General features: G+C 41.6%; 1 protein-coding gene across 2 annotated transcripts in view; it reads left to right on the top strand.

Annotated features, from left to right (window-relative positions):
- The first annotated feature begins 141 nt into the window (after positions 1-141).
- The window catches only part of LOC132885012 (TSC22 domain family protein 1-like), a 44,351-nt gene continuing 18,280 nt past the window's right edge, over positions 142-26,212 (top strand). The window contains exons 1-2 of one of the 2 annotated variants that reach the window (XM_060919220.1): positions 142-3,276; positions 20,111-20,308. In XM_060919220.1, the coding sequence (XP_060775203.1) occupies positions 1,046-3,276; positions 20,111-20,225 (2,346 nt within the window). In that variant the 5' untranslated portion in view covers positions 142-1,045 and the 3' untranslated portion in view covers positions 20,226-20,308. Of the gene's footprint in view, positions 3,277-20,110; positions 20,309-26,212 lie in introns of those variants that run through there. The other variant, XM_060919219.1, reaches the window with a different exon arrangement.

The raw sequence follows: 26,212 nt of genomic DNA, 5'->3' as shown, positions 1-26,212 counted from the left end.
TAATAATTAATATCAATATAAAGGTTGACATAAAATATAAAACATGGAAAAAAAAACAACCAACCAAACAAAAAACAAAACAAAACACTACCGTCAAACAATCGTCTCAGACTGATGACGTATTTGAATGCGACACTCATTCTTCTGGTTATGTAGAGACACAACTGAAGCGTAAGTTAAAGAGAAAACAAAAGGGGGGAAAATGTGTCACAAGCCTGGATTTTTATCTTGGCCTTATATTTGTGATGTTTTCATTTTGGTCATCATTAAATATATCCAGCTCGCCAAGTAACCAGCTCAGCAGTGAGCCCGTGTCCACTGTGCCTGGTCTCCTCCCATTTCTGTCGTCGAAAGAGGAATTGTTAGCGTGCTAGCTCTCTGCATTCAACTATGCCAATGGGCGGCTGAAGATCATAGGAAAGAGGATGATACAGCAACCCTTCAATTGAAACAGTTGCGAAATGGATTTACCAAGCTGACAACCAAGAGGATTAAAACCAGAACAAGGATTTTATTGCAGAAGATGCCAGAGTTGCGTTTTCTTTATTAAACAAGAAAGCAGACTAATATGCACTCCAGTTCAACAACGTTTGTCCTAGTGTGATGGAGGTGATGTCATACAACAGTTTGTATGAAATTTAGCTTACTACTATCGTTGTATGATAACGGATAACGGATGTTAGTCTCAAAATAGAACGTGGGACATAGAAAAATGTGTTTAGATAACGTATGCGTTGAATTGTGCCTAAAACGCACATAGACTGCTGCATATATTTCAGACATGTCAGTTGACCTGGGAATGTATTTTAGCATTGCAGCTAGCTTGTAGGTAGCTACCTGCCTAGTTAGCTTTGGAGTATTTTTGTTAAACTTTGTACACACAACCGGTTCGATTTAATTGTCGCTGATTGTTGCTATGCGTGACTATTAAAACGGGACTGTACTGTCAGTCTTTAAACCGAAGCTTGTGCGTTAACCGACATTTTTTCCCTAAAGCACAGTTATATTTGCCTCTCTTTACTTTGTGAAGAGACAGTTTCATGAAATGCATCACTCTGAAGCAACCGGGGATTCCCCCGGGACCAGAAAGATGGCGCATGCATCTGTTTTCACCAGTCGTACGGGCAGTAACATGGGAAGTGGTGGAACGTCTGCCTCGTTGAACGCCGTCAACATGAGCTGTAATTCCATCCTGAATGATGACCACCAGTCATCACTATTAATCCACCATACACCCTCCACTGGATCATCCTCACCAAGCCCTCATCATCATGCTTCCACCAACTTGAACATATACACACAGTCTCAATCTCACCAAAGCACTGGGGCCCAAGTTAAAAAAAAGAGTGGCTTCCAGATTACAAGTGTCTTGCCGGCACAGATAAGTGCGAGCACTAACAACAGTATAGCAGATGATACAGAAAGCTACGATGATCTGGATGAGTCACATACTGAGGATCTGTCCTCTTCTGACATTCTTGATGTGTCTGTGTCACGGGCCACTGACCACGGGATTCCTGAGAGAAGTTCTTCAGAAGAAACACTAAATAGTCTTCACGGAGGAGAGACTCCTGGAGTTGTATCACCTAATGAAGCAGTGAATCCTCATCTGCAGTCTATTCAGCCAGGATATATGGTGAATGGGACTGTTCATCACCATAACCACCATGCTTCTGGACATTATAAGGACCAGGGTATGTCCTCAATGGCTACACCACAACAACCATTTCAAGGCATACCTGTGTGCTCTGCATTAGTACACAGCAGTGCTCAATCTGCAGATACCACTGTACAATCTGTTGCTGTTGTCCAGAGTAGAACCCAAAGATCAGCTTCAGTTCAAGCTGCTGCTGTTGATGTTAGTGCTAGTGGAAAAGTGAACCAGGCCTTATTTTCAGCATCAGGCTCTGCAAGTGGTGCCAGTGGATCAGAGACGTCCGGAGGTATGACTGGGTCAAATGCTGTTGGAGGAAGCCTCGTTGGTGCAACAGTGCCTCCAGGAAACAGTACAATAGGAATTGCAGTCACAGCTGTGCAGCCTCCTCCAGCATCAAGTACCACTCAAATTCAGGCTTCCACAGCCATAGCGTCCCGTTTCAGAGTGGTGAAGCTGGACTCCAGCTCTGAGTCCTTCCGAAAGGGACGATGGATGTGCATGGAGTATTATGAGAAAGAAGCTCTTGCTGCAGCTCCATTTACAGATGCAGCACTGACCTGTCGACTTCTGGAGAGCTTCATACATTCAGAGAGTGAAAGCACAAGTGGTGGTACAGGAGATCAAGGAATGCAGCCTACCCAGCAGACATTTATACAACCTGCTGTTCCTGTTGTTCACTCAAGTCTGTCCCAAACCACTTCCCAACTTCACACGCCTTCCCAAGATGCTGGAATGCATACGCTTGGTTCACCACCTGTAGCCCCCCCTAACAACACACAAGTTGTTTCAGTCCCAAGTCTATTAGGAACTGAGGGTCAACCTCCCCCTCTCAGGGCCCAACAGCAAATCCCCTACATTGTAGAAGGCCACACGGGCCAGTTGCAGAGTGGCTACCCTGTAAATCAACAGCCTTCTATGCTCATGAACCAGGGTTTGCAGTCAGTAGATTATGCCCAGATTTCACAGGGCATCCAAGCCCCAGCTCAGTCTCATCCAATGCTGCCAGTTCAGAGTAGTTCAGCACCTACCCCAGTGCCTAGCCTTCCAGTTGGTACACCCACATTGTCTGTCCCACAGCCTGTATCTCCAAGGCCCCAAGTTCCAGTTCCACAGATGGTGTTGGCCCAAGGAAGCACAATAAATCAGGTCCAGCAACATCAACCACAAATGCCCCCAGAGCAGCAACAGCAGGCCACTGCTAATCAGCCACCCCAGCCAATGTCCTCAACTACAAGTCAGACACCACCTAGTATACCTTCCTCTCTGAGCAATATTCAACCAGGCATTCCTCCATCTCTCCCACACGGAGGTCCTGTTGGAGGCCACTCTGGTGGACTAAGTCTGACCTTGCATCACCAGGGAGGCCAGTCCTCCCAGCCTCCCCTAACAAGAGGCCCTTATAGTGGTGTAACACCTTTGACTGCCTCCCAGCTTGAAGATGCTGGGCGTCTACTTCTCCAACACCAGTCCCTGCTTTCTCTTCCCCGGCTGGCAACAGGCGTCGTGTCGGGGCTTACTGGACAGTATGGCTCTGAAGCAAGTGCCAGTTTTGGACAGGAGGGCAGTGCTAGTGGAGATGCCGGCGCTTTAGCCACATCTGCAGGCACAGATGAGGACAGGTAAGAGTTATGACCTCAAATATAAATTAAAGGTAGACTGCTTTTCAGATTTAAGTGTAAGTCATGAAAATAATTTGCCTTGACACCCAATTATTTTTGCTTAGTTGACTGAAAGTTACTGAATTTGAATCACAGACTTCCAATTTTATTAGGGTTTTTTAAATAGAACAATTAATGAATTTAGGGCCATGTGGCCCTAAATTCTCTATTTTCTCCCTGCTTCACCATGACCCAATTCAAGATACTATGTCTTGCATCATGTGGTGGGCTTTCCCTGTTCGCGCAAGGCATTGTGGGATACAAATTCAAAACAGGACAGAAAAATGGAGGAAGGGAGTGTGTGAATGAAATGTGAAAGACAAACTACAGCAATGGAAAGTGAGAAGAAAAGATATGTTGCAAAGGAAAGGAAATGCAGGACCAAACTAATAAATATCGGCGGTCAGTGAGCACCTCGGTGTGATCAGCTGTTTGTTTGGCGACAGAATGATGTAACTGTTAGTGTATGGTCAAGGTAAACCTGTAGATGGCAGTAATGCAACACTGTGGATGCCAGCTGCCGTAAAACCCAAAAGAAGGTAAACCTGCGCACATGGACTTCCTCTGTCTGACTGTGCGAAACGAGTGACTTCTTGCACATTATTTGCTAGGGAATCCCCTCAAATTAAATATCTTCCCAGCCACAGAATGGCCTGGGTTTTTTTTTTTTTGAGATATTACAGAAATAAACATATCGCAATGACCAAATTTCAGAGGTAACTAAATTTCACCGATTTTATGAAATCAAAAGGCTGTCTAGCTTTAATGAAACCTGTGTGTGTGTATATAATATTATATAAAAATACATACAAAGACCAGTGTTTCCCCCAGCACTTTCCAGGCAAGGCGGCCGCCCTGGGTAACTCGACCGCCCGCCCTAGCAAGGTTCCAAGAAAAAAAAAAAATGCGTCCAAAAAAAAAAAACCGAAGTGGTAATGCATTTCAGCGCAGGGACTGACAGCTAGACTAAACTGCGGCACCTAGTGGTTGGATATATTACTACGCCATATGTCCTCGAGGCCATATTTACAAACATTTTAATTTTAAATTCAACGGTTCAGCGGGAAAGTCGAGACGTTGCCATTATCGTCGGTGGAATAAGAAGGTAAGTTGTATTTGTAACTGCTCATCTAAACGGTGCATTTGCACTGTTACAGTGAAATTTAATTTTCATGTACTAATATAAGTAAGATAATATAATAATATAATTATATAGCCTAATGCTATATAATGTTCATGTGCTAATATAAGTAGGCCTAATATAAATGTATTAAGGTAGGCAATATAAATTATGGCTGTTGAGCACTTTTTTTATGAGCACTTTTATTGGCCAGGAAACCATTTTACCTCAGTTTTTGTAAGTAGTTGTGACATTTAATTTCAATAAATACCTATTTTACAGTTCTACACAGCTTTGTTATTATTGTAGTACTACTACCCCCCCCCCCCCCCCCCCCCCGGACTATCTGTGCAACGTGTGACGCGTTACGGCCCGACAACCCCCCTCCCCCGGACCACTATCCGTGCCGCGCGTGATGCCCACCGAAGACTCACCACCTTGACTAAGCAATTTTCTGCGGGAAACACTGCAAAGACCATGTGTTAACTTGTGGTTTTATATAAGCACTAAAAGTATTAAGATAAACTTATTTTTAGCAAAACAATCTCCCACTTTTGGCCTGTGTAGCACAATGATCTTTACTGAAATATTTTCTGCTTTGTGTATGTGTACCAGATATTTACTTTTGAGTGAAATGCTCGGTGTCCATCTAATTTGTGCTTGAGCATCTGCTTCTAAATATAGCACCACCTCTTTTCTACTCTAGGATTATTCGTTTACATCATTTAACACTCTAGGTGTACACTGAATATCTGTTTATCCCGTGACATGTGATGGCATAATAGAACACTAAACATAAGCAGAATCATATTTTTATTTAGTACCAGTGAATGTTCTTTTCCTATGTCAGGGACCAACCTAGGACTTGATTCATCACCTTGTGTGTCTTGTAACACAATCACGGGTGGAGTGTTGTTTTTTTCTGTTTGTTTTTCTGTACCTGAATCAGAATTGAGCTTTATATTGATTCAGTCAGACCAATGAGAGCATTGTGCTGCAAATGGTGAACCCTTGTACAAGCTATTGACCTCTATAGAGATCTTGCAGTCACGTGACCGGAAAGTACACAACCCCCATCTTGTCGGTTAAAAACACCGCTGAATACTGCTGCACTCGTGTACAGAATGGATCAATTTCAACCGACGGACTACACGGCTCATTTTTCTAATGAACAGATAACTAGATATATGTCTAAAATAAACGATCTACAGATTTGTGACCCTTATGGCTTTCCGGACGGAGTTTTCACGACCGGATTTTGAACTGCCAGCGGAATACCCGGACGTGTATATTACCTCATTAACTTTCCCTCGCTGTTTAGTGGTGAAGCACTGCGTGTTTATAAATCTCTGGACAGTTTTCTTTACAGAAATTCAGGATTTGTCAGCGACTCAGATGTGGCATCTTGTAAACAAGAAAATAATCCTCACTGGATGGGTAAGTCACTTAAGTATTGAGTATAGCACTGACCAGCCGATTATAGAATAGAATAAGGTAATTCCAAATCGTCCGTCTTGTTTACATGGATCTGGTGTTGGAGAGGTAGAGGCTTGGCAGTGGAGGTTTGAGTAGCTGTTTTCTGTGCTTAGTCAACAGGCCGGCTCTGCCTGTAGCCTCGCTTTTGCTTCGGCTCCCGGCGCCGCCTCCTTCGCTTTGCTTCCGATAACAATCCACAGAGACCCCGCTGGTCTTGCCATCTCGTCCGGAATGTTTATTTATTTATTTTTTTTCTCGTCCGGAATGTTGTGCATGCGATGGAAATCGCTACAAACCGTCATTTTCTGCTGGAAACCAATGTCCAGTAAGTCCATACGGTTGTAGTGGATATTGAAGTCCGGTACAGACGAACAACACGCAAAAATACACACAAAAAACATAAAAAACGTGCACAGGTAGGGAGAGCTTGTAGTTGTAGTAGAATTGTATATAGTAGGGTTTTCCAGAAGAAAAGGCAGAAGTAGAAGGTGGAATATGGCGTTTGACCGACACGATGGCGTCTGTCACAATCTGGATCGGCTGTGACGTCACATGCAAGTGCTCCATACAAGCTTTTCACTTAGTGTTGTCCACCGATCAACTATAAAATTAAAAACACTGACAGGTAAAGTAAATTAAATTTGATTGTTGTTACAGTGGCAACTGTCAAGGGGTGGGATATATTAGGCAGCAAGAGAACATGCAGTTCTTGAAGTTGATGGATTACAAGTAGGAAAAATGGACAGCATAAGGATCTGAGCAACTTTAAGAAGGGCCAAATTATGATGGCAAGATGATTTTGATCTGAGCATCTCCAAAATGGCACATTTTGTGGGTTGTTCCTGGTATGCAGTGGTTAGTACCTACCAAAAGTGGTCCAAGGAAAGACAATCGGTGAACCGGTGATGGGGTCATGGGTGGTCAAGGCTCATTGATTCGTGTGGGGCACGAAGGCTAGCCCATATGGTCTAATTTCACAGAAAAGCTTTCTGACATCAAGGGCGTGGGAAGTGGGGTGCTGAGGGCGCTGCAGCGCCCTCTATTGGAGTACTGAGGGTGCTGCGCACCCCTACTGAGCAGGGATGAAACGTTTTAAATCATTACTAATTTCGCCATCTGAGCAATTTTAAAATCACACAATGAAATTCATATCCGAATATAAACATAATAATGCATAAAAATGACTGTGTATTTAAAATTCGTTTTTATGTAGGCTACATTGTAAGGTCAAAGGTAAAAACTCGTTACTATGGAGAGAGCCATACAGTGAGGAATTTTGGCCCAAAATCACAGGCTGGTTCTGCTTACATGCGTTACATGTAGATTATGGAACGTCGGGTACCACGCTGCAGTGATGTCAAGGTATCAATCTTAAAGTGCATTATAACGGCATATATATAAACCCATGACCCCCATTAACTAGGCTACTTAATATGCAGCACCCCGACCTAAAATGTGTTCCCGCGCGCCTGTCTGACACCTGTTTTAGCCAGCATTAACTTTTTCAGAAGTTTATGCTACAGTATCTCTTCTGTGGGATTGAACCATGTGGGCTAACCTTCATGCCCCATGTGAATCAGTGAGCCTTTGACACCCATGACCCTGTTGCTGGTTCACCGGTTGTCCTTCCTTGGACCACTTTTGGTAGGCACTAACCACTGCATACTGGGAACACCCCACAAGATGTGACATTTTGGAGATGCTCAGATCCAGTCATCTTGCCATCGCAATTTGGCCCTTGTCAAATTCACTCAGATCCTTACACTTGCCCATTTTTCCTGCTTCCAACACATCAACTTCGAGAACTAACTGTTCTCTTGCTGTCTAATATATCCCACCCCTTGACAGGTGCCATTGTAACAACATAATATGTCACTTTGCCTGTCTGTGTTTAAGTTTATGGCTGATCGGTATATCTAGTACATAATGTGTTATGAATGTTCTTATTTCAGAAATACTCACCTGATTCTCCTCAATTATAGGATTTTTAAATGGTAACTTTTTATATTAATTGTTCATGTAACTTCCCACTTATTTAAACCTCATCAACCTCAATTGCACTTTCAATTAAGACACAGTATGCAAAGCCCATGGCATGTTACATCGTCTTTTTTGGGGGGGGTTCAGTTATGGCACTTATTGGATGTGGTTTGGCTATAGAGTCAAGTAAATAAATTTTTGTAGTCAGTCCTAAAAAATTTTATCAGTGTCATTCAGCAGCCCATTTTGCCTCTCATAACTGGTTTTAGCTGGACAATAATGAGGAGGCTGCCGTGTTTGGCTCTGTTGTAGCTCTGGACTCTGTGGAAAAACCCCAGTCCTGTCATGTGATGTGCATGAATAAGAGTGAGGGATGGTCTCTGAGAGGGATATGCTGAGGGTGTGTAGTTGGTTCACTAATACAGGTTTCTACAGTAGGTTCTCTTTTTATTTGAGCTAGTGTAATGTTGCTGCCAATATCATTCATACACTCTATTGTACTACTATGACATTTACTCTGTGGCTATTCAATATGGAATCAATTTTGTGCCAAAATGTTCATACAATACTTTTGAAATATCAAACAAAAACGACAAATCAAAATACAAAAAAAGAAAAAAAAAGTAAATTTTTTTAGACTGGCAAACAAATTATTCATGTAATCATGCAAAATATCAGTCTATTACTCTTCAGAAACCTTTTATTTTTGTTCCGCGTCTTTCTCGGTTTTGTTTGACGTAATTTATTTTGGTTGTGATTCCAGCTTTCTCGTTTGCGCTCCCTGACTTTTTGCTTGCAGTTTTGGCACAAACTTCACGTGTGGGTGGGCTGTCCAGGAATGCATTCCCATTGGCTAACTTGTGTTTGACTGACAGCTACGCTCAGCCATTCCCTACTCGGATTTTGGCGGACTGTTTGACGAGTGACTGATCCATTGACGGTAAACAAGGATCGAGTGGACTTCAGTGGCGACTATGATATTGAATTTACACTTTTGTTGAATTAATTCAATATCATAGTCACCACTGAAGTCCACTCGATCCTTGTTTACCGTCAATGGATCGGTCACTCGTCAAACAGTCCGCCAGAATCCGAGTAGGAAATGGCCACAACAGCCTCCGGGGGAATGGCTGAGCGTAGCTGTCAGTCAAACACAAGTTAGCCAATGGGAATGCATTCCTGGACAGCCCACCCACACGTGAAGTTTGTGCCAAAACTGCAAGCAAAAAGTCAGGGAGCGCAAACGGAGCGCGCTGCTTAATTTGAGGGGGAGCAAGCCGGAGCGCGCTCCGGCAGCTATTTACACTGGATCCGGTGTAAATAGCTGCCGGATCATAATTACAGTAAACTAGTAAATACAGTAAAGGAAAAACTTGAGACTGAAAGGTTTTAACAGTCATCCAAATGACTGAACGTAAACATTGCTACAGTAACATACTAGCTACTATGTTGTTGACATTAGCTAGCTTGACCTTCAAAATGGCGGACACCGGGGCGTCACGTGACCCTGTGACGTCAGGTGAAATACCTCAATACAGCTTTTGGATCAACGTGCCCGTTCTCTTGTTCTTGTCGTTTTTCTTTTGTTTGTTTTTTTCCTATAGAGAATGAACAGGGCTCATGAATTGAATCGTCCTACTCGGACACGCTCCATCGCAGATGCACCAAACCTCGTGATACTTCAGGCCAACTCCCTCAACACATGCATGCAATCGGTTCTGACCCGCACTCATGTTATTCCTTTCTTTTTGCTCATTCATTTTTGGCCCCATTGAAAATGAATGGTGTTTCAGGAGAAAAACTTTCACTCTCCATCAAATTTTTTTTTTTTAACCAAGTGACCAAACTTCAAGAAACTTCACTTGATGCCTCAGGCCAAGTCCCCGCACAGATCCATCCCCTTATCTGAGACCTGCACTCGTCTTTTCCTTGGTTTTCACGCATCTCTTTTTACCTCCATAGGCTTCCATTGATTTTTGGCCCCATTCAAATGAATGGAGTTTTGCTCAGTAACACTTCACCACACACCCACCAAACTTCATACGGCACCTCAGGCCAAATCACCCATCACACACGATATCGGTTCTGACCCGCACTCGTCTTTGTCTTGCCTTTCATCCGTCCATTTTTCTCCATTTTGCCGCTAATCAATGGAAGCTTGATTGAGTCATTCCTCCCTTCCCCCATAGGTGATGATGCATTTGGCAAGGATCTGCTCATTTGAGACTTTGACAGCAAATCAACTTCAACTCAATGGCCACTTTATTAGGAATACTTACCCGCACACACGACAGCAATTAGCATATAAGCATTCACGTGTTACCATGCTAGCTGTTACCCATTACGATATCATGCCTGCTGTTAGCTCGCGAGTTGTTAGCATGTTCACCATTAGCATGTTATCATGAGAGCTGTTAACATGTTAGGATTGGCATGGTAGCATGCAGAGTTCGCATGTTTGCTGTTAGCGAGTTTGCTTGAGCATGTTAGCATGCTAACTGTTAGCTGTTAGCATGTCACCCTCAGCATGTCACCCTCAGCATGTCTCATCTCATCTCATTATCTCTAGCCGCTTTATCCTTCTACAGGGTCGCAGGCAAGCTGGAGCCTATCCCAGCTGACTACGGGCGAAAGGCGGGGTACACCCTGGACAAGTCGCCAGGTCATCACAGGGCTGACACATAGACACAGACAACCATTCACACTCACATTCACACCTACGGTCAATTTAGAGTCACCAGTTAACCTAATCTGCATGTCTTTGGACTGTGGGGGAAACCGGAGCACCCGGAGGAAACCCACGCGGACACGGGGAGAACATGCAAACTCCACACAGAAAGGCCCTCGCCGGCCCCGGGGCTCGAACCCAGGACCCCCTCAGCATGTTAGCATGCTAAAAGTTAACATATTAGCCATTAGCATGTTAGCTGTCAGCATGCTAGCTGTCAGCATGTTAGCTGTTAGCAAGCTAGCATGCTAACAGGATTAGCATGGTAGTATGCAGAGTTCGCATGTTTGCTGTTAGCAAGTTCGCCTGAGCATGTTAGCATGCTAACTGTTAGCTGTTAGCATGTCACCCTCAGTGTGTTGGCATGTTAAAAGTTAACATACTAGCCATTAGCATGTTAGCCTGTTAGCTGTTAGCATGATAGCTGTCAGCATGTTGGCCTTAGTGTTAGAATTTTAACAAATAGCATGTTAGAATGCTAGCTGTTAGCATGTTGTCTATTAGCATGTTGTCTATTAGCATGTTATCTATTAGCATGTTAACATGTTAGCTGTTAGCATGTTAGCTGTTAGCATGCAAGCTGATGCTAACTGTTCTGCTACAGCTCAGCAAGCACACTTTGCATTTTCTCTGCAGAAATGAAGTCTAGTTGTTATTTGAAGTCTGAAAACCTGATTGTTTTTTCAAGTCTGACTTTTTGTGATCCTGACTTACATTGTCAAATCCCTGTTTTAAGATCGTATTTGACAAGGTCACCAAGCAGGACGTGAGCTCATATCTTGGCTAATTTTTGGTGAATTCACATGAAACTTGCTATGAGTGCATACAGCTATGCCTTTGGCAAAATGATGTGAAGTTTTCATGGCAATTATGCCCTGCTGGACTTTTTGGCCACCTTATTGCTGCTTGCAGTTATATTGTTAGGGTCCAGTCAGGAAGCTGCTGGAACTCTGTTGTATAGATATTATATAGATTCCTGAACTAGAAAAAAAAATCTCACAAAATTATAATTACCTTTGAATGACTCGAGGAGTGCTATAATAAGCATGGTCTACAACAGTGTTTCTCAATCACTGGGCTATGGTCCATTAGTGGGTCGCAATTTTTTTTTTTATTATTGTCACGTTCTTCCTTTGCATTTAACTCCTGTGCACAGAGAGAGAGAGAGTGCAAAATAAATCAGTTTGTGGGTAAATTCTATGGGTCTGTGATGCCTGCTGGAAGAGAAGAGCAGGGAGGATTGAGAATCGAGCAGCTGTGGTTTGTTTACACCCAATACTAAAACTTGTAACATCCTAGCAACCATCTCAAAGACATGTACAAAAGCCCAGAAACTCCTATTTACCCAGGCAAAAACGATAGAGGATTTATCTTGTAGTGTCCTGATCCCCAGATCTTTAACCCAGCCACATATAAAAAGTTGTACACCTCCATGCTCTTCCAGGTTTTCATCTGTTTGTCCATGTCGAATGATGTCTGCAGGTAATTTGAGATGTCAGGGAAGTCAGCGGCTGGATAATTATGCTGGGGTCATAACGATAATTTTCCAGCTCATAATGAATGAATGACTTTATTTAAACACGATAAGTTGACCAGCAGAACTGGGGTTGTGCGTGTACGGATACAAATAATTACAAATACAAAAGATTAAAAGAAGAAGCCTTTGTCACATGCACACTCAAGCACAGTGAAATTCATCCTCTGCATTTAACCTGTCTGAAGCAGTGAACGCGCATGTATGTATACACACACACACACACACACTACGTTTACATGCACATAGAGAGAATCGAATTTCTGCCGTTGCTCGACTGAAATCGAAGTTCAAAATGCCATGTATACACCTTAATTCGGCTGAAATTGAACCGAACTTGATTTCTCGGAATCGAGCTACACGACCTAGTTTATGCGATTTCTGCCGAGCTACTTTGTGCATGTATACCCTATCGAGCTAGTTGTCGAGCTACTTCCGGAAGTGACGAGTGACGAGACCACAAGCGGGAAACACAACAGCCTCGGTCGGCATGACAACGAATCATGACAACGGCATGAATCTTTTCTTTTTGTGGCATTGTTTGCACTGTTAAAATTTAGCTCACTTACTGTATCACCAAATACATCTGTACAGCTGTTGCATAGCTGTGAATTGTGTACATAAACAAGTCATTGTATTTGTGTGTGTGTGTGTGTATATATATATATATATATATATATATATATATATATATATATATATATATATATGTGTGTCCAACATCTGAAGAATGTCAATAAAAACAAAACAATTGAACTTTTTATGTGGTTATTAAGACATAAGTTAAATTGTAAGCAAAAAAAATATATATATTTTTTGTAAGCAAAAAATGGACTTTAGAAAAATATTATAGTGCAAAATAAGTTGTCTTACAAAACAGTGGTCTGCGCCGGACAGTTTGTAGCCATAGTCTGTTAGAGCAAGCCTAACAGCTTGAGCACGGAACTGCTGCGATTGGGGGTTTTAAGTGCATTTTAGCGGATTTGAACATGTTTTGGGCTGGAAAACGTCAGCAGTATCTGGCAACACTATACACACATGCAAACTCCTCACCTTTCGGCGAAATTCGCCGTTTTGGTCCCAAAATAGGTCACTTGTGTGAATCGTGTAGATCCGAAGAGTTGTTTTTTTTTTTTTTGGGGGGGGGGGGGGTAGGCAGGCTACAACGCTATTGTTGCCAAACATTTCACTTACAAGGTTACAGCCAATCAAGATAAACAGTTACTAACGTGCTTCTTTTCCATTGGAGTTCTGATCAGCTGGTGCGCAACCCACTGCTGGTTGCCAGTCCTCGCTTACGAATATTCCATAGATTCAGACCGCAAAGTCACCTTTTTATAGAGAGATCTGGCAACCTCATCTCGCGACTGGATCTGAATACCAATGGAACAGTTTCCAGCGCGCTCGGGGGTGAATAACCATGGGCGGATCTACCGGGGTGGCATATGCCACTCTAAAAGAAAGCCTTGCCACCCCTGCTGCTACCCCAGTTGGCAGCGACGAATTCAAAGAAAAATTACGGCCAATTTGACATTTACGTGCGCGAATTTCCAATGTCCGACTGCGGCGAATGCAGCACGAGATAACGCCAGAGATTGGTTGTTTTGGAAAATTGAGAGGCGCGAAGCGAGGGAGCCAGGAGTCGCGAGGAAAGGAGACACGGGAGGAAAGGGGTAAAAGCTGATTAACTATCTATCAAAAAATGAAATTATAATGAATGAACAGTGCTAGTATAGTTGCGATGCTGATTTTGAGAGGATAAAAATCAGGTTGGAGAAGGTTATTTAGCTAACTATACATGTAAGGCAAAAAAAAGTGTGTTTCCGGTAACCCGACCGATCGAGAATTTCCGCGTCGAAATTGCCGACCGTAAAGTTTTTATTACAAATTTCCCTCGATATTTTAGTGTAAGCGGCGTTAGTTTGTCATAATTTTTTGTTTCAACGCATTCAAGTTGTGAAAGAAACGATAAAAAGTAAAATGTTTTGCCACTTCTATCAGCCCTCCTGGCTGTAATGCAAATTGCTTCCTCTTCAGTATACAAGTGCACTTCCATGGCAGGGAAAAACACTACATTCTGCCGCCTATGTAGTCCCCTATTTATACAAATAGGAGTCATTCAGGATTCAGCCATGTTTTTGCTCCGTGTTTTTGCTCGACCCAAGTTCTACAGTAGGCGAGGCCGTCTGCTTTTAATGGAAGTAGCCTAGCCTAGGACGTTAAACCATATTTTCACGTTATTTCTTGATAAGGTGTTTTCACATTATCACATGAAAATATCATGAAATTACGTGATGTTATTACATAAATATATTGTAAAAACGTGATAACTCTGTTAACAATATCTTTTCACGTAATTACTTGAGTCTAAGCCAATTTTTTTTTTGAGTGTGGCAGCAATACGCTTCCGCAGATCATAACTCGGACTCTTGCGATATTTTTTTTATTCGTTTAAAGATTTAAAACACTTATTTTATTATGATGTGTGGTATAAAGGATTCTGTGCCAAAATACTATTTTGTAAGATGTTTACTTGTGTTAATTTTTTCGAACAAAATAAAACAAATTAAGAAAAAAAAATTTCCTACCTACCGACCTTATTTTAGTATTTCATGTTACCTGAAACACACTTTTTTTTTTTTTTTTTTTTTTTTTTTTTTGGCCTAATGTTAGCTAGGTCTGACATTAGTTTTGTGTAAAGTCGGCCACAAAAGTTAATATTGATTCACCGTCTGTCAAGGAAAACATTGCTATTGGCTGAAGCTTATGATTCAAATATTGAGGATCTTAAACATGAGTTACATCAGACGAGGAGAGGACTAGACAGAAAAAAGGGGGAACAGGAGAGTCCTACCACTCTCATGGAGTTCACTGTTTTTGGACCCATACCAAGATGATGATGTTGTTTTTTTTTGAGTTGTTCAGGTTGTGTAAAATAGCGGTTGTCTTGCCTGTGAGCAGTGCATCCTGTGAACGAAGTTTTTCATCTCTCAGGCTCATAAAGACTTATTTGCGGTTGACTATGACAGAAAATAGACTATCAAGTCTGGCTGTACTCAGCATTGAATCAAAGCACACAAAAGCATTAGATCTTGATAAATTTGTGAAGCGTTTTGCTGAGCAACATGGAAATCGCCGCATTGAGCTGTTGTAGGCATGACAAGTTCATGTTATGCTCACTGGTGAGCCTTTACAAAGCGTGAGGAAAAAAACTATAAAATGTGACACTGGTGTAAATGGTTTAAATCATGCTGAACTTGAAGCAGTGTTGTTGTTGTTGTTGTTGTTTTTTAGTGTCTGTTCTTTTGCATATACAGTATAAAACTGTCCAGAAACGGTATAGACCTCATCTGAGAATGTGTGTTCTTCGTGAACAATAAAGGCATGAGATTAAGTTTATCTGTATGAGTTTGTAAATGGCAGTCTGTGCCCTTTTGTAGTGTGTACATACTATTTGTCATCAAACTGTGATTAAATTCAGTATATATACACATGTCTGTAATACGTTGCCACCCCTCAAAAATTCCTGCCCCCCTCTTGCCACCCCATAAATATTTTTCTAGATCCGCCACTGATTTCACATAGGTGATGTCTTTAAGAAAATTGACAGACAGGGATTGGCCAGGTGTGTCCTCTGGGGTACGTCTGTTAGATAGCACAGGCAGTAATATATACCTTTTTGTAAATAGCCCACTGTGTTGTACACAGGGGTGAAAATTAACTTCACAAAATATCAAACTTTACCGGCCACTGACAAATAAATGGTACAATTTACCGGCCACTCAACAGTAACTTATTAAGACATGTTTATGGAAAGTTATTTTGTACTGTATTAAATTCAAGATGTCACTGGTTGCAATTTTTTTTGTAACGTAGACTACGAAATGTACTTTTGCGCGCGTGCCGTGTCCCCATGCATCCTTCTCACCTTTTTCACCCCTGACCAGTTTGCATGCCTGACTATAGCTCTTCTTCATGACGACAACCGGAAGTGTACCAACACGATGGGGCGTGTAGCGCCACGTGTGGCTCGGGTGCACAATAGCCCGATTTCACTTGTGCATGTAGGATTGGATTTCTCTGGCACCCCTGCTGGGACCCTTTGCTCGATTACCAACAGCAGCTTGATTTGGACATGCATGTAAACGTAGTCACAGAGTAGTGGGCAGCCATACTACAGCACTTGGGGCACTTCAGCCTAAGGCTGCCCCATGTTAACCTAACTGCATGTCTTTGAACTGTGGGGGAAACCGGAGCACCTGGAGGAAACCCATGCAGACACAGGGAGAACATGCAAACTCCATAGTATGCATAACTCTTGTCTTTTGTATTTTGTTACAACTACAATAGGATCAAAACTTATTCAACTAATGTCAATTTTAGCTAGTAAATTTTTCTTTTATAGGAAAAATCCTTCGTTAGTGTATAAGGATCTATCCCATTGGGTGGCTTCTATATCCACTTCTTTTGAGTGTACTACTTGGTTTTAATAATTTGCTTGTTTGCTGTACACAAACATTAGTAATGAGTTCTGGTGTTAATCGCCCAGACTCCACTTTTGGATCATTTAATCCATTTTGGCTGAGAATGCCCTGCATGCATTGTTTTATGTTGGCTTCTGGCACATCCATACAGTTTTAAATACAATACCTACAATTAAAAACAGTTTGTTTTTATTGCAGTTATTTAATTCTGGGGCTCCCATCTCTAATAGGGAGTGATGTTGCATCCCATTAATACACTTTTTTTTTTTTAATAGATTATTAGATTCTAATAATAAAATAGATGAGCCAAAATAATTGGTGATCTTTTTTCTTGTGCCCCGGCTCATTACAAGTATGAATAGGTGGGCCTCAAAGCAGAAAAGGTTGAGAACCCCTGGTCTACAACATTCTTTGAAAACGCATGAAATGTCATCCATAGGAGACCCTACAATTGATAAGTGTCCATTTCACAAAAACCGCTTAAACTAAAAATCTGAACTTTGGTGTACTTTTACTTCACCTCATTTGTCTACATTTCTAAAGTACCAATTGGCTGGCTTACCAAAATGGCTGCCAAACAGCCAATTAAAATTCAGCAACCAATATTTGCCATTGACAATGCCCAAACTTCATGAAACTTGATGGGCTCATGCTTATTGGCACATAGAACCTATATACTAAATAGGAAACAATTCAGTCAGAAGGGGTGCTGTACGAAGCACATTTGCATTTTGTCTCATATCTCAGCAACTGCATGGGTTAGAACAAAAATTAAAAAAATAAAATCATCCTCGACTGTTTGAATGAAATGACCTTTTCTTTTTTTGGCAGTATGGTGGTGCATTGTCGCCTCACAGCAAGAAGGTTCTGGGTCGAACCTCATGGCTGACGGGGGCCTTTTTGTATGGAGTTTGCATGTTCTCCCCATGCCTACGAAGGTTTCCTCCCACTGTTGCGAGACATGCAGATTAGGTAAAATACCCAGTCACTGGGGTTGCACAAGCCAGTGCATACTTTGTGCTGGTCCCAAACCCGGGCAAATTGGGGAGGGTTGTCAGGAAGGGTATCTGGTGTTAAAAACCAATGTCAAATCAAATATGCGGATCTGGATGATCTGCTGTGGTGATCCCTAATGGGAGCAGCCAAAAGAAGTAGTATGTCCATCCAGGTCTCGGCATTAACGATAGTCTGACTGTCCAAATGTTTGGTCTGGACAAGTCCAATCTACATCTGTCTGTCTGACAGGACAAGTTAAATTATTCCCAATTCTCCCTGAAGTTCCAGGAGTCTCTCACACATTCATAGCAGCTCCCTGACACCCGCATATTAAATGCGGTATCCCGGAATCAAGAGCTAGAGTGAGGGAGAGAGCATCCTGATTGCTCAGTCTTGCTAAGTAGACTAATCAGTTTTCTGTGTGGGTGGACTTTACATCATCTCTCCCGGACTGAGAGTCTATCACTTCAGTGTATCCAGGAGTGTCGTGGCAGAGTGCCCCAAGAAAAGAAAATGCAAAACCCACTACACAAAAGTTTATCCTTGTCTAATAGGGGTAAAAAAATAATGACTGTGTTGCATGCTGTACTGTTTGCAAGAGTGATTTTAGCATTGCCCCTAGCGGTTTAAATTATTGTAAAAGACATGTTGAAGTGATTTTAACAGTGTCATTTGTTCATGTGCATGTTATTTATACTAGCTGCCAAGCTAGTATATATATTTATACAAGCTTGGTGAGCTGCCAAGGCTACCATGATGAGGCCAAACTCCTTGAAAACTTGCTTAGAGTTGCAATAGAATATAAAAAATAAGTTAAATAATAGTGATAAGCCTTTTACATAAATGGTATAAGAAGACTACATACTTGATTGTCACATTTTCTACATGTAGGCTGATCTAATTTGGTTGACAGGCTAGAGAAAATTACTCAATAAAGTATTACATATAACCGCCCCAGACAATATAGTAATGATACCTTATGCCTTTTATATCTGTTAAGGATTGTTGAAAATCATCCATTTTTAATAGTGATTTTGATTCAAAAGTTACACCAAGAAAGTTCCAACAAAACTAGTTCAATCCCTTCAGTGATCTAGACGTGTTATTGTTTACAAAATTCCAGGGAAGCAGAGTGTAAAAATGACCCCATCGTAATATCTAATTATAGATTATTAGACTTTGAATTCATTAAAATCAGAGAAATGGCAATAAAATACCTCAATAAAATAAATATGTGGTGAATCTTCATTTCATTTGGACAATCATTTGTATTTTTCTTTTGTATGATACACATTTAATGCATTATTATAAAAATATTTTGTGGGAATTTTACGACCTTGCCAAACTCACTTACAGTTTTTCATTCACAACATGGTTGTCACCCTTATGTTCAACTTGTTTTCTTTCAGCTTCATTTCTTTAAATTAATTTACACTTAAACTTTTACTGGATTAATCAAGATTTAACTCCATGTTCTCCAGAAGCTTTGAATTTGGGTGAGTCTAACGCTTATAAAACTGCAAATCAGGTAATGGGTTATAACAACACATGCACCATAATGGGGCAGTGGATAGTTTTGGTTTATTGTTACAGTTAAAGTTTGAGTTTTATTGAAAAATTATAAATCCTTAAAACATAATGATTATCCTAACTATACCTGCTTTTTGATAAACCGTTAACCACTTTTGTTTCATGGAACTAGTAAATATATGGTAATAAAAAGGTTATGGTCAGGACAAATGAAAAATCTTGGTGCTTGTCTGACTGGACAAGTGGATTAAAAAGTTAATGTTGAGCCTTGCCTTAGTAACACAGAGCCATCAAATAAAGACTTCTAATTATTAAAAAAAAACTGTAAACTGTTACTACAAAGTTGGAAGCACGCAATTGTATAGGATGTTTTTGTAACATTTTTATAATTTCCCTTCATTGGAAATAAGAGCCTATCCCAAACCTATTCAAGCATGACAACATCATGGTGCACAAAGCAGGGTCTATGAAGACAGTGACTACGTTTACATGCACATCCAAATCGAGCTGCTGTCGGTAATCGAGCTGAAGGTCCCGGCAGGGTGCCAGAGAAATCCAATCCTACATGCACACAATGAAATCGGGCTATTGTGTGAGGTGCATTGTGCACCCGAGCCACAGGTGGCGCAACACGCCCCATCGTGTTGGTACACTTCCGGTTGTCGTCATGAAGAAGAGCTATTCAAGAGTGTAAACAAAGTTATCAGTTCCGTGTTCTCCATTGCGCGTTTTTCTCCCGTCCATGAATTTTAATATATTCAACTCCTTAAGCTGAATGAGCATGAACTCTGTCTCCTCATTGCTCCAGAAGTGCACGTTTCTGCTTGCCTGTGGCAGTGGGGGCGTGGTCAAGCGCCGGTCTGTGACAGGAGGGCGGAGCCAGGGAAGGTGAGTGGCAGAATCACTTCATCTGACGGTAATTAACCTGTGTTTGTGTGTCTTCCCAGTAACCGCGCCCTATTTAAGGAGGCAGAGGGAGAGCAGAGGGGACAGCTCATCCCGGGACTAGAATACAGCACGCGTGCGTGTGTGTGTGTGTGTGTGTTTTTCTCTCAAGAATAAAAGTAGGCTGTTAAACTGAAAAGTCTGACAATAAAAAGCCTATTAGTACCAGAAGCTTTGTCCTGTCGTCCTCTGTGCTCCACCCACACTTCAGAGAGCTCTACATCGCCATTTTCTCTTCTTCGTTTGTTCCTCCTGACCTCTTCTGCTGCTCGCTACTACTGTTGTCATGCCGACCGAGGCTGTTGTGTTTCCCGCTTGTGGTCTCGTCACTCGTCACTTCCGGAAGTAGCTCGACAACTAGCTCGATAGGGTATACATGCACAAAGTAGCTCGGCAGAAATCGCATAAACTAGGTCGTGTAGCTCGATTCCGAGAAATCAAGTTCGGTTCAATTTCAGCCGAATTAAGGTGTATACATGGCATTTTGAACTTCGATTTCAGTCGAGCAACGGCAGAAATTCGATTCTCTCTATGTGCATGTAAACGTAGTGATTGTTTTCCAAAAGACTGGACAATGAGCGAAAAATGGGAGCGCTTGGTCTACACAGGCTGTGCACTGAAACTGTGCAAAGCTCTCGCAGCCTGCTCGCACTTCCGTAGATAACATCACGAATCTGGCTCCAGACTCCCTTGGGATTTTTCCAGACATGTTTTATTTTATTTTTTCTGCTGTAGACAGATGGCCTTGTGCAAAATTACCCTTCTGGATGAGTGTGTAAAGGGGCATACTTTCATAAAAAACACGAAATTGGTCCAGAATATGCCCTTTAAGTTTGAGAGGTCAGCCCTTTTGTGGATTGGCAGTTTGTTACCACGTTCATCCCCTTTGAGGGATCCCCTAATCATCATAAGGAAAAAAGTGCATCCAGGTGGGACAAGTGAAGAGTGCACTACCATTTAAACTTGTGGTGGTGGGTTTTTTTTTTTTTCTATGCGAAACCCACCCGCCCACACTTCCATATACTCAGAGACGCAAGGCTTCTGGGCAGGATTTGAAATAACACATTAAAAGCCATTTTATGAATGATGAAGAATAAGAGACACTTCATTTCATTGAAAACCTTTAATTGTGCCATTTTTAATAAAATTCCTATGTAGTCTTAAAACAGTTGCCTGTGGTGCAACTGAAATGGTACATTCAGTGGACAGGGATCCAGTCAGAGGAATGAGGTGGAATCTGAAGACGCTACAGTACAACTGAAAGTAAGGTGCAAGTAGAAGTATGTGCAAACTGTGCATAGTTTTACTGAATTCAAGGTAAAGTTGCAACTTATTTCCCACCTCCAACTGGTAAAAAACACAAACACCCCCTCAACTTGAAATTTCAACGTGTCGGCTTGGGGTAGTTTTCTCAACTTCCAGTTCCTTCCCCATTTACAGAATGTCGTCAAATTAACATGGCTGTGTACACTGTGAGCAATGTAAAGTATCCCTTTATTTTTGAATGAGTTTAACAGTATTTGCTTTGGATCCATTACAGGCACAGTACTGGAACACTGACCCTACTAGTCCAGTATACACATGCACAAAATTTATTTGGGTAGGCCGCTCAGGTATGTAAACAGCCTCCAAAGTATATTTGGCCACTCATTTTGGCAAATAAGTATGAAAAATGAGAGTATTCTGTGAGCGACAGGTAAATGATAATGAATACAATATATCGCTAAAAGGTACGGTGTTGTGCTGGAATGATGAGCCAAATGGCTGAGCACATGCACCAGAGAGCTTTCGTGCTGCAGACAGCATTAATCGGTATGCTTGTTACACGTTATTGTCATTATCATGGAGTGCTTGAGTCATCAGCACGTTTGGGTTTTGTAATTGTGCTTTTTATTTATTTTTTTTATTCTTAGTCTGTTTAACTGATTATTAAAAGCAAATTAATTGTCTATTTACGTTTGGTCATTCTATTTTCGTGTCAGTAACAAATAGGCCATTTTTGTTTTTATCATCAGAAATTGCAGATAGAAATTTTAAAAGAAACGTTTCTTTTCCTTCTTTGAAAGTCAAAAATTGAAATAGTAAATTAAACAAAAAAGAGGGTTTTTTTTCTGAAACCTGTGGTTGTCACTGGTGGATAACATGCACAATTCACTCAGCAGCAAGAGTGGAGTAGATTCCAATCTGCATGAGCGAAGCAAATTCCAACGCGATCTGAATGTGCATGTAGTAGACCATTTTTGTGCCAGTAGGTAATGTTGGCCCTTTCCACCGGCTACCACCAAAATTGTTTCACACCTGTGGGAAACACTGTGATCGCTGTTTTGAGAAGGTACTCCCTCGACATTTTAGTTATTAAATTGCAACCCCACTATAACAAACTCCTCGGGGGATGTCCAAATAGTTTGTAATACTGAAAGGGACCCACTTGTCACACCAGTCACACACACTTGCATAAAACAAGACTAACTGTGTTTATTTGTTTAGTTCACTTAGATATTTATGAAGTAAGGGAAACGAGTCACTCTCTTCAATGTCATAAAAGTGTGAATAAAAGTACGTGTGGCAGCGAGGGCATGGTCAAGTGTTTGCTGTGAATGAAAAGTGAAAGTAAAGATAAGCAGAAAAAAATGCACCTTGACGACCTTTCTCTCAGGTCCTTATTGCCCTAGCGTCCAAGCTGTTACAGTACAATAATGGCCCTTTTCCACTACCCTTTTTCAGCCCACTTCAGCCCGGCACGGCTCGCATTTCGACTACCTCAGAGCAGCACGACTCGGCTCACTTCAGGCCTGCTCAGCACCCAAAACTCGCACGGTTTTGGGGTAGGGCTGAAGCGAGCCAAACCGAGCCGAGTGGGGCTGGGGCGTGAGGAGACACTCCCCGTGCACTGATTGGTGAGGAGGAGTGTCCTCACATGCCCACACACGCCCCGCGAGCACGCTGGGATCTGTAAACCCGGAAGAAGAATAATTACGAGAATTTCTGAAGCCTTATGCGCCTCGCCTCATCTATACGCTCTTGCCAGTATCTGTTGGCGTTGTCGGTGACAACAAGCCACAGCACCAAGACCAGCAACACTAACGATTCCATGTCCTCCATGTTTATTGTTTACTATCCGGGTTGTGAGACTACCGCTTAAAAGGTCACTGATGTCACTGTTTGCGCCGCCTAACGATATCACGTGACGTCCACCCACTTTCGCTAACTCCACCCAGTGTGTCCACCCACTTCCAGCCAGCACGGTTCAGCGTGGTTGTAGTCGAAACGCAACTCCAACAGCTCGACTCAGCCCAACTCAGCACCGCACAGCTCAGCCCAACTCAGCCGCGTTGGTAGTGGAAAAGCGGCATAAGTGTCCCATCAGTTTTACTAGCCGAAGAAATCTGTAATCCTGGACCTTTTTTTTTCCTTTAATGATTTAAATGTCCAAGTCACTTTCACAGTTCACTGACTAAGTTAAAGGATCACAAACTGAGACAATGATTGATTTCTTTGTTGGTTATGGAAATGATGGAGGTTACCGGTGTATCATTGTCGGTGTCCACCCACTGACTCGTTGTGTGTGGGCTTTTTTTTTTTAAACCTTCATTGTTCGGTTCATTCATGTGTTGCAAATCACAGCTGATGTCGGCAATCATTTCATCCTTTGATCACCGTTCTCGATAATTGTTAGTGATGGACACCTAAGCGAGGCTAATTAAGCCTTTGTTTTATGGTGTTAACACGTATTGTTAACTTGACTGTGGGCTTGATTACTTAGTGTTCATCTCTGCGGAGGAGAGCACGTCTTTTTTTTGGGTGTGTAATTAATATATATATATATATATATATATATATATATATATAATATATAAATATGGGTCCGTCTCAGAAACTGGTCTCTCATTTGGGACATCTCATTATCTCTAGCCGCTCTATCCTGTTCTACAGGGTCGCAGGCAAGCTGGAGCCTATCCCAGCTGACTACGGGCGAAAGGCGGGGTACACCCTGGACAAGTCGCCAGGTCATCACAGGGCTGACACATAGACACAGACAACCATTCACATTCACACCTACGGTCAATTTGGAGTCACCAGTTAACCTAACCTGCATGTCTTTGGGGGAAACCGGAGCACCCGGAGGAAACCCACGCGGACACGGGGAGAACATGCAAACTCCGCACAGAAAGGCCCTCGCCGGCCACGGGGCTCGAACCCGGACCTTCTTGCTGTGAGGCGACAGTGCTAACCACTACACCACCGTGCCGACCCATTTGGGACATTATGGTCAAAAAATAAATTTTCTTATTTTACTTTTTTTTTTTTTTTTGGCATTTACCTAACACTCAATGTTTCTTTTGTCATGTTTAATAAGAATAAAGATAGCATCTTGCTTTATCTGGCCTCCACTGTGGAAAATTTTTGATTACAATTCAAATGCTTTTGTAAAATTGATTTACATATAAAATAACTACATCATGAAGAATTAAAGCCCCTCCTTCACAGATGAGTGAAAATATTGAATACATTTCCTCTTTTTGATTGCTTGGGTTAAAAGTGCCAAGTTATGATGACTGAATTGATTATTCACTTAAATATGAATAATATGATACATTTTGGGTATTTGATATGGCGAAATAGGATGCAATGGAAAAATCAAGAACACACCGGAAAGATGAGAATAATGGCAGTGATAAAAGAACAGCGACTGTACCGGCTGAAGGTCGCGTGGGTCTCTGCTGTGGTGCATGAGCAACGGGACATCACTACCACACCGGACGGAGTGCAAGGCGGGGGCAGGGCAAAATGACTGGTCGTAGATTCTATCAAAAGTTCGATCTAAATTGACCATGGTTGCAAAATATTGGCCAAAAATATGCAAACACTATGAAATATAAAAGTAAGATGAAAAAAACACATTCTATTGCCTTATACTGCAAGACCAAAATAAAACTGTCAGCTCACCTTTTCAGTGATAACATCCAAACAGATCACTCGTGTAACAGAAAGACCGAAAATGGAAGCACGATCAACTTCTAACTGTTGGAGTGGAAAATTCCATTCTACACATGCAAATTGTTAATGTGTGTCCTTCCCCGCACACAAATAACACGCTACGGTAAAAAATAGACCACAACTCATTTTATAGCTCAGAAATTCATACAAGACCAGCTACCATTGTAACATATTCTGTAAGAAACATATTCTATACCTAACTTTTCAGTTTTCGTTTTAAAAAAAATCGCAGATTTATAACTAAATTTTTATATGGCGCAGTGATATTTTAAGTTACTACCGTATTTTTCGGACTATAAGTCGCACTTTTTTTCATGGTTCGGCTAGCCATGCGACTTATACTCCGGTGCGACGTATATATGTTTTTTTTTTTTTTCACCGCGGAATAACTGGAGCTGATGCTGAGTCTGACGACAGCCACGCAGAAGAAGAAGAAACGGTGTTTCGTCTGCCGCTGGAGTTGGCAGAGTTGTTCAGAAGCGACACCGAGGATGAGGAATTCAATGGATTTGCTGATTTGGAGTGAAATCGCCAGCTTGATAAACTTGATTGACCTGTGTTTTATTATTAATGATAGGGCTATAGTTATTTAAATAAGTTATGTAATGATTTTAGGCAGTGCTTAATTTGTGAAGTGGGAGGTCCCGGAACGCAGGAGGTGGGTGGGTCCGGCGACTCAAAAAAAAAAAAGGTGGGGGGTGGTTTACTATAACTTTACGCACACGCGCTTGTGTGCGTAAAGTTATAGTAATTGTATAGTTATTGTGTGTGTAAAAAAAAAAAATATCAGACATTATGATCTTAGAAAACGCTTTAGTGACGAACAGTTACAGACAGTAATATGTCGTGATATGTTATAAAATATTATTTTTATTAGGCTATATATTAAATTATATATTAAATTTATCTTCTAAAATAACAGACTACTCATATCACAACCGGTTTATTTCACCATTGGAGATCAGATCACACAAGACATGAGTTAAATTACTCTTTTTAAGGATTTAAGTAGGGTATTTAAAAGCGGTTGTTGTTTTTTTTTCACTAGACGGTTGTCTTTGGAGATGATATACCTATAGCCTACTTGACCTCTGATTTAATGAAAT

This window comes from Neoarius graeffei, chromosome 4 (genome assembly GCF_027579695.1).
Source record: "Neoarius graeffei isolate fNeoGra1 chromosome 4, fNeoGra1.pri, whole genome shotgun sequence".
In the NCBI taxonomy this organism is placed as follows: Eukaryota; Metazoa; Chordata; class Actinopteri; order Siluriformes; family Ariidae; genus Neoarius; species Neoarius graeffei.
This window is presented reverse-complemented; position numbering and strand designations above follow the sequence as displayed.